Raw genomic sequence first — 18,004 nt, 5'->3', positions numbered from 1 at the left:
CTTTCATTCAGATTTTTTGATCAATTTTACGACTTAAGCTTATATGTTTTTATGAAAGTCTTTTGTTCCCCTAATGTATAACATTGTAATCTATACACAAAAAATCGAATGAATAATATTGTATCTACTTAATTATCTTTAGGCATGGATTAATATAGTGATTAATAAATTCTCCATTTTCAATATGCAAAATATTAACAAACACACATAAGCTTTTGGGAGAATGGAACCGTACATGATTTACAAAGAAATTTAATGTTCGAAAATTATAACCTCTCAAAGCCATATTCATAACTTTAAAGGAAATAACAGATGTGTGCCAGGAGTCAAACACACCTCCCAGATGCACATATATCTGTCACTGCATTTATACGGATATTTCCTTTCCGAACTTTCTTACAAATGTTGAAGAGGGAACATATGGCCGAAAAAAACTCGATTCCCAAAAGAAAGCGCCAAAAAAGGCGAACAAAAATTAAATGACAAATTAAATAATGTCAGCAACGCGGCGGTTGCCCAAAGGTTAAAGCCATAAAAAAGAGGGCCAGGTTGCGTACTTGGTTAAGCCAATATAATAAATAACATGGCGACAGTGGCGATAATCAAATGAACAACAGCAACAACAGCAAAGTGCAACATGCGTCCGGACTGAAAGTCGTTAAATAAAACGCACTGAAAAAATGTTTTTTTTCCCTGCCTTATATATATATTTTGGTTTTTTTGTTGTTTGTTTGCTGGTCAGCGGCTGCAAATTGTCAGCGAAAATGAAATAAAAATTAAACTGAATGCGCAGGCGCAAAGACATCGAGAAATAGGGGGTAAAAGGCAGGGGTGGGGGTGGTGGGGAGCGGGGGACTGACAGGACCCCCAGCGGCGGCGCCACCAGATACAAGATACAGATACGAAATGTGGATTGTGGATTGGGAATGAAGGCAAAGATGCGACATATGCCGAACATTTTCAACAGAAGTTCGGCTCACAGGAATTTCGCAAACAATTTCAGCAAATTTAGGGATTTTTGGTTTTTTGTTTGTTATTTTTTCGTTTGGCTTAACCAACTTACTTAAGTTAATTGCGGGGATGCGGAGCCGGGAGCTACAAAGTATCATTAGCGCAACGAGAAATCCTTTTAGCTACCAGCAATAACAACAATTACGTGCACAAACAATTAAAGCGAAATTGAGTTGTCAATCCCGGAGTGGGATGTCATGTAAATACATTTGAATTGAATTGCATGTGAAACACTCTTCAAACACCACTCGACACTCGTCAGTTGCTCTGGGCCATTGTCTGGGTTTTGGGTTTTGGGCTTTGGGTTTTGTGTCTGTCTGCCTGAGTCTGCACCTTTTTGGTCTAATTAAGCGCCACAATTAAGTGCAAATGTGTATCCCCGTGTGCTGGTAATGTGCACCGTAATTACGCACTGCAGACGAGTTGGTAACATTTTTTATGGCCAATGTTTTGCGTTTGGTTACAACTGTTAATTTGTGGTCAATACCACACGATATTTCAGTTGCTACCCTGTTGGAAAATTACCTTTCTGCGTTTTTTCCTCAGTTTTTTTCGTGGCAGGTGCGAGAAACTGGCTACTGTGGCCATCATTAGCCATTGTTTATTCAGTGTTTTTCAGTGTGCTCGGTGTTTTTTTTTTGTATGTTTAATGACTTAATTTTACCGCAGTGGCAAGTGGTTTTGTTGGTAATTTACTCAACTACACATGGATTTTTTCGGTTGCGGGGGTGCTTTTTTTTCAAATTTATTTGTCAAAGGTAAAATAAAGACCATTGGTTTTATGATAGAAGTAGTGTGATTAAAAGGGGAGGGTGCCTCCCTGGTTTAACGAACAGAAATGAAAAGCTATTTTTATAAAAATTCTAGAACCATAACCAAAATAATCATCGATAAGCCATTGACAAATGTAAATGCCAATTATGGTGTCAATATATATTAATACCAACACTTAGCGATGTCTTAACGGTCTTATATAATTTGATTAAGACAGTGTTTTATCATGAATTATATATCAAGATTCTGCATATTTATCTTAAAGCTACCTTACATTGAACCTCTCGCGACCGAAACTCTAAGAGGCCCAAACTTTTTACTTAAAAACGCTGCCAACGAACTGTCTGCCAAGTTTTTTGCCTGTCTTGATTACTCCCATTTTTTCACTGCTGTTTGTAACATTTCAGCCAGGCAAATGGAACACCCCTTGCCGTTTGGCACCCAATGCAGATATATATTGGCATAATGCCATTAAATGCCTTTGACTTGGCAAGTAAAAGCCAAAATCTGTTGACTGTCACAGAAGATAGAAACGAACCGAACCGAACCAAACCAAACCCGGCGAGAGTAAATTCAATTATGCAAAAGAGCAAGGAAATTCAATTTAACAACTGGGATCCGCTCTGGGAAATGTTGTAACGCGTTGAAGTTTTCTGGCCTAGACATTGCATTGGATTAATGTAATGTCAACGTAAAATATTATTTATTTGTTTGCGGCACGAGAGACAGAAACTTTTCTCCCACATAAAAATTGATTAATTGCCAAAAACAATTAGTGCATTAACACGCTTGTGGAACAACCCAAAAAAGAGAGTGATATAAGAGGGCTGGCAGGCATAAATTAATACCGACCAGAGTTGCCACATAAATTAGGCATTACCCGACTTGATAGCGATCGGATCTCAGAGAAGCCAGGCAAATTAAGCAGAGACAAAAGGGAATTTTTTCGGACCCCGCCGTTTGTCAAACTAACAGACTGAAAACTGAAACCGACAAAAACGTGGATGGCATTTCCATACAATCAAATGTCTCAATTATGGCTGCAACTCTTCGCTCCTTTTCGTGCTGAACTGAATTTGCATAACAATGCCAACAAATTATCTACTAAACATTCATGTAATTATTTAGAAGCAGAATTATGTCCGAGAATCTCTCATGCATATTTCTCAAATATTTCACTGGGTCACTTCATTCGTAGCTCTTCGCTTTTGGCGGCTCATTTAATGTTGAAATGTCTTAATTGAATTTTATATCTCGTGGGGCTATTTCTCCAGAAAGAGGAAACCTTTTAGGCATTCGATTCGCTGTATCACAAATTGAAATATTTAAATGTCATGGCAATGAAGTGACAACAGTTTTTATATGCCACACGGCACACGATTTTCTTAGTTGTTGTGTTCTTCGGTCTCCAAAAGGCAAGCGTTTTCCCGATCGTTATCGTGAGTTTCCCAAGTGCCCTTTGCTCATTAGGTTTAACACACGCGTTCTGGGGCAAACATTTCACCTAGTCTCTTATGTTGTCCTTTTCTTCGAGGGCACCCCGTAGCTAAGCCAGGTAACACACCCATGGCTAGACGGGTAAATAAAATTCCAGTTCCTGTTTGACTTTTAGTGCCGCATGATAAATGTTTGTGTAATGCTCAGGTGTTTTGTTGTCGCTTCTTGAAATGAGTTTCGATTTCTTTCGGGTTGTGCAACAAGATTCATGGGCCTGGATTTTAATTGTTCAACGATATGGGATCCTTGCAGCCCTATTCAAATGAACGCAATTTATCAAACTTAATGTTTTCCTCGCAGACTTCTCATTAGTTTGAGTTAACCCAAAGACTGATTAATTGTATTACTTTATTCTTGGCCAGAATTTACCAAGTTTTCCTTGAGTCTTAGCCCTGGCAACATTTGGCAACTTTCAAATGGGAACCTATCAATGGCAGCTTTGCCAGTTGCCACCAAAAAACTTTGGCACTCGAATGACAAATGGAACCGCAAGGAAAAGCCAAGTAGGAATGTGCCCATTCCCAGGAAACGGATGTAAAACGAGGGGCGTGGGCGTGTCAGAGTACATATTTTACAATATTTATTGCTTAGGCGAAAACTTTTTGCCAAGTTGAATTTTAATTAGTTTTCGTATATTTGCCTCTTTGCAATTCCACGAAAACTTTGCGGCGAACATAAATCTTGCCTGTGTTTTTGTGAGCCGCGAACTTTATAGGCAAAGTCAATTAGTCCCTAAACTTTAGCCCCATGTAAAAACATTTGGTTATGATCGAACCAAAATAAACAAATTCTAATTTGTGATTTAATGAAGCGTAAGTCAAATTTGAATTTACCAGAAACAGCGACACATAAATGCCTCATATCTCGAGGAGATATGTTAATTGGTGCAGAAAGCTGTTTTTTTATTGTTAAAAATATTTTTTATGCGCCCCCTAAAGCTAACAAAAATGAGATGTTTTATTTATGAGCCAACAAGAAGATTCTTTATTTTTGGATTGCCATTTGAAAAATGCATAAAACACGCCCACTCTATTCAGGCAAATGGAAAATTCTGGTTCGGCTAGCTGATTATTTATATGGCGCATTAGGTTAATCCCATATATATGCTCGAAAATTCTTTTAATAGTTTTGGAAAGGGTCTGTCTTATGGTGGGCCCTACACAAGGGAGCTTTGCGTCTATTTAATGGCTTATATTAGAGATTGAAGGATCAATTCATGCAACCAAAAGATTATTTTCCCATCAAACTTTTTACCCTTTTCGATAAAAACTATCTCAAGTATTTCGAACGTGGTCGTAACAAGTACAAAAGTTCTTCTGTATATCATATCTCCGTGGGTAAAAAAGAGAACTGTTGACACAACGCCGTAAATAATAAAGCGAAAGTCAACCTTAAATGCCATAGTAAAAGACAATTAAACAAACAAGGGGCAAATCGTAAAAAATGTAGAAAACGAGACGAAAAGAGAGACATTTTACTGTTTTTCGTTGATTCATATCGCTCGCCTATGCAAATGCAAAACGTAACAGAGCGAGTGGGCCTGCACTTAAAAATAAGTGGCAGAACTATTTTTTATAAATTTAATGATCATTAAAATAAACTAAAAATAAAATTAATTAAGCATGTTTCTTTAAACAAAATTATAGGCATTGATTTTCTATATATGTTTTTTGATCAATAAGTTTTGCGTTATAGGAGTTAAGTTAGGTATCCGAATTGCACGATACATTTTTTTTTTGAGTGTGGATTGATATCATGGCACGATCACCATATAAAAAACTGGGGGTACGACCCAAAAAAAAGGCAACAGTTACATGAGGCTTATCTACGCCACGGATCGTCTAATCAAAAATTAAACAGTAGAACAGGCAACGTTCCCTCATAAAAACGGGACAACTCGGGCATTTTTCTGAGGGCTGACCAGGTAGGCTGTCGTAAAAACATATTTGAAATTAGTTAAACATTAGGTGTTACAGTAAACATTGAGTTGGGCGGACAGGAGCGGCGGTTGTCGTTGCTGTCGTTGTCAGTTCATAAAAATTTTTATGATCTTTGACCTGGTGAGGTTTTTTTTCAATGAATAGACACCAAAGTACACTCCCACCTGCCTTAAAAACGTTTTCCTGCATTTTATTTATTTTTATTTATATCTCATTTGATGGCCAGCCTCGCTGATCTTTTTGTCTCGACTTTAACGGCCAGAGCTTACCTACATTTTAATTTAATTTGCACCAACTTGAATGGCAGTTGGGGGTCACTAACAAAAGCACTAAGTTGAGAGTTTAGCCTGCCATCTGTGTGCTGATGGTTAGATGAATGGCCATTAAAGCGGGAAGATGATTAAATTGCCTCAAGGCGGAATGCTGATTGAATTTCTCCCGAATATCGCCGCTGGGGAAAAATGTTGTAAGTGCATCTTTAAGCGGCCAGTAAATACATTCCCTGGATTACATTTTGGACACCCATACCCTCCTGTCACTCACTCTCACCTCCGGTCCACTCAACAACTGGATTTCCCCAGAGCCACAAAACAAATTTTCCCCGAAAATTCCACCCAAGCGGGTGAAAATTTAATGCTGACTGACGCACATAATTATCCGCGCATGGATTTTCAATTAGGCGAAATTTATGTGCATTTCTCGAATGCTCACGGCTCATTAGTAAATTAGATTTTCAGTCCCCTAAAATATACCAGACAGAATTTGTCGCCTCGGTGCAAAATTTCGTAAGTTGCTCATTTAGTTTTTGTTTTATTTTATTTTTTGTTTCACCTCCCCCTTTGCTAATGAGCTGTGTGTTTTTGTGGGGGAGAAGTGTAAAAAAATTGATTTTTAATTTTTATTTTCACCGCCAACAAATAGAGTGTGCTCCCCCTTCGAGACTGTTTATGTTTGGGAGCTGGAAAACTGAGTCTACAGTTTCCTTTGATGTTGTCGCTAGAGAACGAGACAATGTTTGTCTGACGTTTTGCGAGATGGCTCTTTGATCTTGAACGACGGAGTCGGATATCGTTCCACCAATAATTAGTACACAGAACAAAAATTCAGTTTGATTTCATTTAACAACAAACGTAATATTAAATTCACACTCTATAGCCGGAAATCTTTGAAAGTAAATATAAATATATATTATTATATATTTATTTAATTTTATAATTATTACAACAATACAGCTATTTATCTATACAACACAATTTTAGGGTTTTCTTTCGAATTCCTTAGTTGATAAGGGAAAATTAGTTTTGAAACTCATTAAGCTAATTTTTTCACTGTAACAAAACGCTCCAGACGAAGTCCCGGGAATAATGGCACGAAATTAAACCCATAAATTGTAATTAAAAAGTAAAAACTATTTTAATCAGCATTTCAGCAATTCTATTAGTTCTGCGCCCGCATTATTTAGTTCATCACACAGTGTGTGTGTGTGGTCCAGCACGTTTCTCGGGGCTGCGATCTCATTTTTCTGCCCGGGGACTCCGATTCTTCCCCCTACGCAAGTCTCGCCCTAATTGATTAAAAAAGGAACAAAAGCGGAGCAAAACTGAGCAAGGGATTGCTCCACGACGACGCCACAATAAAAATGCAAAATGTAAACAAAGTTAAAAATATTATGAAAAAAAAATCCCACACATAAAAAGACACACACCACAGAGACCAGAACCAGTACCATCATAATCTTTCTGATGCACTGGCAGTAATAATAATTTTTCGATCTCTTTCCGAGCGTTTCTTGTTTATCTTTTTAAAACATTTTTGCATGACTGGTGGGGGAAAACCACAAAAAAGCCGAACAAAATCTAGGAGGAAAATCCAGCAACAAGCGAAGCAGAAATTATGGAAAATTCCATGAAAATAGCAAATAAGTTTTCTCACTTCCATTCAGCTCCTCGAGGGCTGTGTGTTATGTTTACTTTTTATGGCTTCAGGCCACAGTGCGTTTGCTGCAACAATTATACGACTCAGAGCACACAGAAGGAACCACGAGGTAGTACATCACAAAAAGTGGAAAGAACAAATAAAAAACTCTACAAAAACTCATTCATTTCCGCTTACAGTTGGAATATCTCACAACAGATGCCGAAAAAAAGGAATCTCGTCTCTTGCGGTTTTGCATAAATTTCATAATCTTCAGATTAGTCATGTATTTGGCCAAAAGCTTGGCGGTAACGAGCAGTGGCCAATGGTCAGTAAACACAGCCGGAGCGGAAAATATTGTATTTTATCGTTTGCGGATGGAAGAAGATGGATTAACATTTAAATCCGAGCCATAAAACAATTCAAAAGAGGTCTAATAAAATTTAAATTCAGCGGAGTTTTTAAAAGAAATTAAAAGTCAATTAATGAATATAAGAATATATTCTTTATGTTTTCAACACTGAAGAAAAACGCTTATCTTTTTAATTTTTCATTTTAAGAAAATTACTATTTAATTGTATTAGCCACATAGAAAGGCAGACTTTTATCACAATCAAAGGACCTGTTAAAGTTCTAAGTCGCTTTCCCCTCTTCAATTCTTTATCGCATCATATGTTTCACTAATCCAGTTATTGTAGCATAAATCTGGCAATAAATGTTTTCGTCTATGGTCCTTCAATATTTATGGTGTAGGCAGTACAAAGACTCTAATGGACCAGAATGGGAGGGCGAGAACTTCAGAATTCGTTTCGTTGCCATGTAATGCTTTATGCGACCAAAGTCAGCAACTTAAATTTATTTATTTGAATTTATTTCACCGCCACAATAAAAATATCAAAATAGGCGGAAGGAGCCGCCGACCTCAACAGCTGCTGTTTTGTTGGACGGACGTTGCCTTTTCCGCATTGTTCCGCTGATGTTGTTGATATCGTTGTTATTGCTATAAAACATTTATTCAACAGCCGCACAAAGTCAAACACGAGTCCTTTTTTGGGTTTCGTTTGGTTTTGGTTTGACTTTGGCTTCGGTCTGAGACCTTTCATTTTTATTATTGTGCCACAAATTGCTGTAAATATTTGCAGAATATAGAATTGTTACCCTTTATGCTTTTTTTTTCGTTTTGTTATTGTTATGGGTGCGACGGGAGGAATAAAGTGGGGCATAAATTATGGAAAATATGTTGTTGAACTAACGGTTGAACTAGCGGTTAACTTAATCTGCCATAAAGCAAAATCATCTGAGACTAGAATGGCTAATCGAGTGGCTTAAATATTTATCTTAACTAATAAACTAATTGTTTAATAGCATATTTCAATGTTATATTTCCAAGAATCAAAGATTTTATTAAATGGTAGAGTCAATAATTATCAACTTTTAATAGAAAAGTTTACATTTTCTTGATAAACTTCCTAATTTGATATAAGCCTCTTATACATTTCCTTTCGTGTTCCCAAAAATAACGATTGCATCCATTTTTAAATAAATCTCATACCTTATTTTTTGCTCACCTTAACGAGCTCCATTTTCAGCCAGCTGAACTCCTAATAAAGACATTTAGGCGGGTCGAAACTTGTTGGTTTGCTTTTTGTTTTCGCTTCGGAACTTTGTTAGAATAATTCCCAGAAATACCTCGGCACCCACCAACTAAATGTGTCGCCTGGGATTGCCTTTACCTTTCCGTGGCCGTTGTCGAATTTCGCATGCCATTTGATTAATTGCCATGCAAATTATGGTGTAAATATAATAACATTTTATTCAGCTGTCAATTCAGCGGCAGAGAACCGAAACAGCCGCAGAAACATAGGCTGAAACAAAGCAAAGTCCCCAGACATGGGCACGACATGCAAAAACTCAATTTAGAGACCCGACGAGATGAAGCGAAGTGAATGGCATTCGCTGCAGTCCAGGCACGACTTTTCCGCTTTTTTTAGGGAGTATTCATGGTGTAGCGTACCGTCATAGCCGATATGACTGGACCCCTAAAACCGAAACGAACCGCAGCAAACACCTAAGCACAAAATTAAGACATTAGTCAAATTTTTTTTCTGCGGCTCCTCTCAGAGCGGGCTTAATCCCTTCGCCAAAAAAAGCATAAAAAAACTGCAAAAAATATAAAATATTTGCCAAAGGCTGCCGCAGGTACTTCCATGGAAGTGGTGCCCCACGTCCAGGTGAGTGTTGCAAATTAGTTGACACGTCGTTGGGCCCACAGGAAATCCCAGACATTCGGCGCGACAAACAGTCGCCCAGTCGGCATGAATAAAGTCATTTATATACGTATATAAACGCCACTAGCTCAACTCCGGCTCTATAATTAGCCTAATAACGCAAGGCACCCATCGCAGCCTGCGTTTTGGAGCTCGGACCTCAGCTCAGTGGAGTTTTACTATGTATAATGACTTCAATTTGCCCTGAAAGCGATTCCTGGAAATCAAATACGGCAAACGGCTAAATGCCATGCCATATCCCATCCCACAGTGCGGATTGTTTATCAGAGAGGAGCTCGTGACGTTATGTATAATGTATACGATAAAAATATCCTGACATGACTAACAATCTTCTCACTAGTTAAATAAAAGATATTTCCTGGATATGTATTTTCGTGGTAAAAATAAGTTCGTGTTATGTATATATATTAAAGTTAATTTCAACTGTCATTACCAACATTCGTGTCACGCGCACATCTTTATGATAAACGTATGGGCAGAGGTCATTTGCTATTCGCTTTGTGCTATTACGAGTATTTTTTGGGTTATGTGGTGAGTTCTAACACGTATTTCGCCGAAGGGCAAAATTTGCATTTAACTTAAATAAAAGCTGGATTTAAATGTGAAGTTTGAGGAGTTTTAATTTAGCTGTGCATTTCCCCGAATTTCCGTTGGCCAATCGACTTAGTTTTCCCCTCTGACTAGCTTCATTTGTTCTCAGATAAATTAAAGAGCTCGCTGGCTTTATTCTATCTTTCCCATCTGCCCCGGCCCACGCCCATTGCTTCATATTTTCATAAACTTTTCCGCGACTAAGCCGCCGCGTTTCCCTTCTCTTCCCGCCTGGTTTCTTTTACAAGCGCAGAGACAAATTACTGGCGATGTGCCGGGGCGATAGTGCTGGTGGATCCCCGGATCGCGGGCTCGAAACTTTGGCGAAACAACGCCTAAACCAAAAGCTGCCACAAAGAGTTATGTGTGCAAATTAAATTTGCAAACGCAAGTACACTTAAAAAAAAAAAAAATTAATAAATTAGGGGAAATGTGTTTGTCTTTCAGTTCTTCAAAATTAAACAATATATAAATGTCTAAATTGTAACAAAATACGTTTAATACACTTGAGACTTTTTTTTGACTTAAAATTAAATATTATATAAATAATAAGGGATGTGGTCTAATTTGATGACGTTTTTTTTTAGAATATTATAAAATTAGTCTTTTTTTAAGTGCAAAAATCGGCGAAGGAGGAGTCTTTCCATCTCGCTTGCCGAAAAGCAATCGAGCCACGCACGCCCAACATCAGTTTGATAAATTGATATCAGCGATCGATGCACGGCCGCCAGATTATTGTCTTGGCAAGGAGTTTTAATTGAAAAACGACAGGAGCAGAGGAGGAGGTATTGGCTTATACGCAGGGTAGTACTCACCTATCGAACCGTCCAGGGAGTAGGCATTCCGCTGCCATGCCCACGTGCACAGATCACAGGTGGTCAGGCCGTCGGCGGCGACGCTTTCATCCAGGAAGGGCGGGCGGGGCGGCGGCGGCACAAAGTGTCCGTTCCACAGTCCATTTTCGCTGGCATCGAAGGCCAGCGGTGAGTCGAAGGTGTCCACCTCGATGGCATTGGCCCACCAGTCGTCGTCGTTGAGCGGATTGTAGCCAATGCTCGAGGGCGTGGTGACTGCATCCGGATCCGGCGGTCCCGGCAATTGACTCTCCACCCGGCGATCCACTCCGGCCAGCGAGTCCAGCCGCGAATTGGGAAACACGGAGCGCAGCGTGCTGCTGGCATCCTGGTAAATGTCGACCATTTTCTACCTTCGGGCGGACCTCAGTCAGTGGGCTCCGGCCACATCGATCTGGATTTAGATCGGGATCGGGATCGGGATCGGGATCGGGATCTGGACCTGGATCGCGTCGTCTGCGGCTGGGCAACTCTGCAATGAAGCAGTCAAACTTGTTAACTAGTTGCCCGAAACAAGCTATTTGTAACATATAGCACATAACATAAAATAATTCATAAATATTGGCAAATGTTGTCAAATTTGGTGACCAAAACTGGTTGGCAATCTGAGCTGGTTAGTAAGTACAGTAAAAAATGTCTGACAAAGTCTGGTTCTTTTTATTAACAATAATGAATTACTGTTCTTAAAGTGTAAAACACTACATTGCCTATTAAAAAACTCTTTATATAATAAATAAACTAGTCGGTTATCATAAGTAAAGAGTTAAGATTGCAAAATAAACATTTGGTTTCATCAAATTACAAGAAAATGATACTGTGCATTTCTTGTTAAATAACTTTTTAAAACACAAAAAAAATAGTTAACTACTTTCAATGACAAAATTGAAAACATATAACATGTTTGGAATAATTCAAAAAGCAAAACATTAAAAATTGTGAAGTTACAAAAAGATAGATATTTTATAAAAAAACTTTGAATTTGACAATTTTTAACAGATTAACATTTTTGTTACAATATTTTAAGTAAGACAATGCTTCGGCAAATCTTTAGATCGCCTACTGTAATTTGAAAGTTGTTTTTCCTGCAACTATGGAATGCCCCTGGGTTGTGCTTGGCTATCCTTATTATTTTATTTACACAAGTCCACCTCATTATTATGCACACCCCCAACGTCCACCCCAATTAATAATTCCAAACTAAAGACTTAATGCCGTTGACTAACACAAAAGGGGCGTGGCCATTGAGGCAGAGTTTCCATGGGTGGCAGACAGGTTTTTCCACCCAGGCTACCGAAAAGTTTCCCGCCCGACTGACACACATTAATCAGCCCAAGAAAACTGCCGGTTGACACTAATGAAGTTTCCTAACAAGATTAAAAATTGCTGATAAAAAAATGCCAGAAATAATTCAGCATTAAAGGTGAGTTGCTAGGAAAAAAAATCCACAAGTATTTCAAGTAGTTCAATGGGTCAGCGGTGTGTACGTTAAAAGTGAAACTACAGACAAATGTGCTAATCAAAGAGTCAGCCAACGGCCAACAGATCATCGGATCCCGAAATTATATCTTTTCACTGTGATTTATAAGCCAGCAATTACAAGCTCAGCTCACTGATCGCCCATTATCCGGCTTAATAATGCAAAAAAAAAAAAAAGACGAAAAACTTTGAGAGTTATAAATACCATTCAGACAATGAAACTTTGAAAGAAAATAGTGAATAAATAAAAAACGCCGAAATCATTTATCATAATCATTGTGATTGATTCGTTGGGAAAAATAAAATATCACAAGTGAATAACAAAAATTTTTATATCGTTTCAAAAGGCCGACCGACTCGAGCATTTCGGCCGCCCCACAGTTTCGCTCATCAGGCGTATAAACGCTTTTGGTTGTTGCCGCAATTGTTGTTGTTGGATCACGTCTTTAGCTCACGTTTTGCTCCATTGAATCACTCACTCACTCAGCTGCGTTACCTTTTGGCCAAAACCAAAATCAAAACAAAAACCAATACAAAAAAAATATAAAAATTGTTTTCATTCGGTGACTGACCGGGTAGCAATTGAACTGCCCCCGCTGCTCGATCCGCATCGAATCGGCGGGGGCATCGGGGGTTATATCGCAAATATGGCCAAATACTCGTATTTTCTGAGTTCCCGTTGCGGTCGCCTTGTTTGCTACTTTCGAATATTATCAATCATGCAGACATTTTACGCCCGATTCGCTGTCAGGCGACCTTAAAGCAACTTGATTGTCTTTTACTTAATGGCTGAATTATGTTCCTGATGCTGGTTTTTGCCTGGCAGAGTATAGCTCTAAAATTAGAAACATCAAAGCAAACTGTTTTCAAGAACTCTTAAAACGAAAACAAAAAGAAGAAGGAAGTCTTTGGAAACACAAAATGTTTACTTTTTTTAGGAGTCCCTGCAGTTTTGGTATCTTATGCCGAAGATCTTCACTGTATAAAAAACAACATAAATACTTTTTTTTAGTTCTTACACTGATTTTTATTTGTTTACAAAACCCAACAAAATTTCGTTGATCAATTGATTTTGATAAACTGTACTTGTGACTACATCTCGGATTCGTCAACTCTGGTAGTTCTGTTATTTTTAATTCAAGGAAATTATTATTTAATAGTTTAGTATTTTAGTACGATAAGTTTAAATTATCAAAATGCCAGCGCTTACGTTTTCAGTTGGCCTGTTCTATTTTATTTACGAGAAAAAAACAATGTTTTATATTTAATCATTTAATAAAACATCGACTCTACATTCGTATTTTGATTAAAGGTAATTTCTTGCCCCGAGTGAAAGAAAGCATAACTTCTTTGTAATTTATTTCCCTGATTGACTTGTCTCATTGTTTATAAATAACTATTTTTCAAATTTATTTTTATCTTGCTGCCCAGCCGCTTCTACGTTTTTTTGGCCACCTTCCATATTAATCACACCGCATGAGTTGCTTTCAGCAGACAATGGAGCCATGTGCCATCATCTCGGGGCCATCATCTAAGCGACCTGCGACGGTAAGTGCAATAAAAAGTTTTTTTTCTGGCTTTCGTGTATGTCTGGTTTTGTTTTTTTTTTGGCAAAGTAAATCGGTTGACCAAGTTTTCACTTTTTCTGGTTGGCACAGACTCGAACACGCGTTGTGCGTTAGTCAAGTGGCTTAATTTATATTTATGAAACAGACACTGGCGAACTTGTGGAAGAGTTATGACTCTGACCCACACTCGCCTGAGACTGGAACTTGGACTTCGGCCATATAATAACTATTTAGGCTTGTTCCCCGTCTCGGGCGGCAATTTTTCACATTAATTACAAATTACAGATTTATTAGGTATGAGAGTCGCAGTCCCAGACGCCGGACCACGCCCTTTTCCCCCTGTCCTTCCCTTGCGGCTATTTTTACTGAACCAGTCAACATGCGGTTACAAGCTTCCTTGGACCTGTCGGCGAATAAAATTCCAGGCCAGTCACATGTTACAACTCTTGACCAACTATGCAACATGCACTCAGGAAAAATAAAGCAATGTGTTGTAAAATTTTTCCAAATACAAATTGGATATTAGCAAAATTCTTTATGTTTTTGTAAGGATTTTGGTAGAATGATATTTATTTGGATGGTCTATGATATCAAAAGATTTAAAGTGAAATCGTATTTTATAAGATTTTCACTTTAACAAGAACAATTAATAATGAACTTAGTAATTTTATTTATATATAAACTGCTACTATTAACAGATTAGGGTTTCGTATTTCTTGTAGTACATTTTTCTCCGTGCACCCACAAAACTTGGCTAAAATATTAATGAGTGTTGTAATTTGTTGCATTGTAATAAATTAATTTTGTGCGCCGCGGCACTCGTGAGAGCTGCGTCGAGTGACGGGATTCGGATTCGGATCGGGAGCGGGAGCGGGAGTCCCCATTTGCATATGAGAGCAAACCACTTGGAACTCACCGACCCACCAGCCAACTTAGCTAAGCCAACTTAGCACCGCCGGCCGGCATCTGCGGCTGCACCTCTTGGCTCTCAGCTCTTGGCCCTCTGGGCTATGGACTCTTGGCTCTTGGCGTTGCCGTTGCCCACCACACGCTACACAGAAGTGCATGAGTAGACACTTGAAACGTACTTGGCACTAGACTGATTATAGTCAATTCGTTGAATTGGACCACCAAGTGGCGGCGATCCGTTCATTCCCTTGAATCGGAGACCAGCTCCAAGTCATCATCAGCAGCTGAGCCGAGAGTCAGACTTGGGACCAAAGCCAGATCCACAGACCCGGCCAAGCGGCCAGTCATCGTCATCGCAAATGCTCCAAATGTTTCAAGAACAATGAACAGTGGTTTCGGCGTGGGAAATATTTATATTATATTTATTATAAAAAAAAATTTTATTATTAAAAATCAACAAACAATAGTTTATAGTTTTACTAAAAATGTTATTTGTTGTTAAAATGTTTCTTGCTTCTCCAGAAAAAATATGTATACGTGAAGACAAGAAAAGGAAAAAATTGATTTTAAAATAGTAAGCAAATTTGCAGGATTTAATCATGTGTAAACTAACAACTCACCTTTGTGAAAATTTAATATAAATATAAAGACTGATATTTCTTGAAGCTTAAATCAATGTTGCATAAATATCCAAAATAAAAATTTTAAAGTGTTTTATTACAAATCTTTTCTTAAATTTATTAACTTTTTCCTTAACTGATTTCTTAGCCATATCGTTATAACCACTGTTATTGTTTCTGGAGCGACAATCCAAACTTGAATGGCGCGAGATTGTGAGGCGTCTTCCTCCGGTGGTTCCACACTCTCGCACACACACTCAACACAAACACACACACACACACACTCCTGCGGACTTACACCCATTACAACAACCACTTCAAAGATGGCCACAAGAGTAGCATCTTATTTTGCGCTGCCTTCGACTTCGATGGCGGGCCGTTGATTTTACCCTAGAAGGGGATTTTCAAGGGGGGATCGGAATGGTATGGGGGATCTATCTGGAGGAGCTGGAATGAAGCCACATAATGAAAAGAGTGTGTGAAGAATTTTAAATTCAAAATTGCATGAAAAGTCGTGAGTCGCAAATAGCTTGTTGCTCGATTCTGTGGCTACACCAGCAGACAGATATCCTACTCATCACTTGAGAAAATGAAAAAACAATCATAAACAGCAGGCAGCAACCTCTACCAACAATGCTTCGAGTGTGTACAAAGTAAAATCCACTCGAAAGAAATAATAAAAGCGCCCAGCAGACAATCGTTTTTTCCTGTTTTTTTGTTTTTGTTTTTGTTTTTTTTTGTTTTTGTTTTTTCTGTTTGCCATTTGTTTGTTGTTGTTGCTTTGTTTCTTGCTTTCTTTCTGCAATACACCTGTTTTTTTTTTCTTTTTGGATCTAGGCAAAAAGGGCGCGGGTGGATCGCTGCTCGAGTCGAGACTTAATAAAGTTATTATAATTTAAGCGTTTTGATTATGCGCCTTGGCAGTGTTTAAAATACCAATGCAACGGCGCCTTTGGGGCCACGTTTGTGTGTTTCTTCTTTTTTTTGTGTGGTTTTAGCCATTTTGTTGTTTGTTTCTGTGTGTGGGGGTAATCTTTGTGATTGGTTGCGATTTGCCTTTAATTTTGTTTGCTGGTAAGTGTTGCATGCACGACGGCGATGTTGCTGCTGCCAATGTTGCTCATGTTGCTGTTGCAAGTTCCATGCATCCCGTTGGCAAAATGTGCAGCCATGTTAACTTGCAACTTTCCGCGTGGTAAATCCATTTCCCCGCCTGCTGCTTGAATGACTGACTGACTCACTGAGTGAATGACTGACTGAATGACTGAGAGACTGACTAACTGAGTGACTGTGTCGAGTGTTTCCTTGCGGGGGTGCCTACGACTTTCAGGTCTCTATTAGAGCGGCAGATTTTTTGTGCAAAAAAAAAATGAAGGAAAATAAATGAAAACTGGAATCACAGTTGAGTTGATTTCCTACATGCACACATCAGCTCAGTGGGCTTGCATAAGGCATCTGGAAATTAATTGGTTGTGTCATGTACGGAGATTCTTAACAACAATTGCTGATTAGAGATGCATCTACAAGATGAAATGGAGTGTCTAAGTCGAAGGAGTTGGAAATGAAGTCATTAAATGGAAGATGTATCATATAAATTAGCTGAACATGGAGCTTGGAAGAGGTGGGTCTTGATATGCATTACTTTTTGTCTTACCCGTTTACTGGATTTTAATTATCTTATTTTAACTCAATATTAAATATTAAACCATTTCTAGTTCCTAACTTTAATAACATTTAACCAACCCGAATTCAACGATGTATAGCTGTCAGTAGCATTTCCTATCCATTAAGTTATTTTTGAGCATTCGCCACACTTTCATCCATTTTTCAAGCTCACCTTCACCCCAAACGAACCTCATTCTCTTTCATCACAAAAGGCACACTTTCCACGCCACTACCGACCGACAAAAGAAAAACGAAATGAAAATACTCAAAAGGTGACAATTACTTTCAATTTTCCGCCAACTTTCAAGCATACCCAAAAGCCCCGGCATGTAGAAAGATAAGTTTGAAAAAAAAAAATAAATAATAAAATGTTCATCTCACTCTCGACTGCAGTCTCCTTGGGCGATGCGAGGCAACAGCCGGCTTCATCTGCATCTGAAGCTCCAGCATCGGCTACAGTTTCACCCGGGCAAAAGCGGAAAAAAAGGAAAACTGTGAGGAATAGCGAAAATATTTTGCCACAGTCACAATTTCCTGAACTCTTGCCCTTTATGTCGAGCATTTTGTGCCGCTGGCAGCACACTCCAAACTCCACACGATTGCATGAGGAGAGGACCTGCCTGCAATTCGCAATGCTGCAGCAACATCAACAGCAACAGCAACAGCAACATCAACAGCCACGGCAGCAACATCGGCAGCCAGAAAGTGCAACTTGATCGGGCGAGTGCAGTGAGGCAGTCGATGATCGTCCCGCTTCGATTTGTATCGCTTTGCATTGCCTCAATCTCTCAATCCCTGACCCCTCCTCTAACACTGCAACAAATTGTGTTATATCACGAACCAAATATACATTATTAAAAACTTTTAATATCCTATTATTAGTAGAAAGCATATTTA

At 38.7% G+C, this 18,004-nt stretch overlaps 1 protein-coding gene across 1 annotated transcript in view; it reads right to left on the bottom strand.

Moving 5' to 3' along the window:
• The window catches only part of LOC128258788 (uncharacterized), a 65,741-nt gene that overhangs the window by 15,719 nt on the left and 32,018 nt on the right, over positions 1 to 18,004 (bottom strand). The window contains exon 3 of the mRNA XM_052990666.1: positions 10,831 to 11,341. Within this exon, the coding sequence (XP_052846626.1) occupies positions 10,831 to 11,215 (385 nt within the window). The 5' untranslated portion in view covers positions 11,216 to 11,341. The remainder of the gene's footprint in view (positions 1 to 10,830; positions 11,342 to 18,004) is intronic.

The sequence above is a fragment of the Drosophila gunungcola genome, assembly GCF_025200985.1.
Source record: "Drosophila gunungcola strain Sukarami chromosome 3L unlocalized genomic scaffold, Dgunungcola_SK_2 000003F, whole genome shotgun sequence".
NCBI lineage: Eukaryota > Metazoa > Arthropoda > Insecta > Diptera > Drosophilidae > Drosophila > Drosophila gunungcola.
Note: the sequence above shows the minus strand (reverse complement) of the source record. Positions and strands in the feature narration are given on the sequence as shown.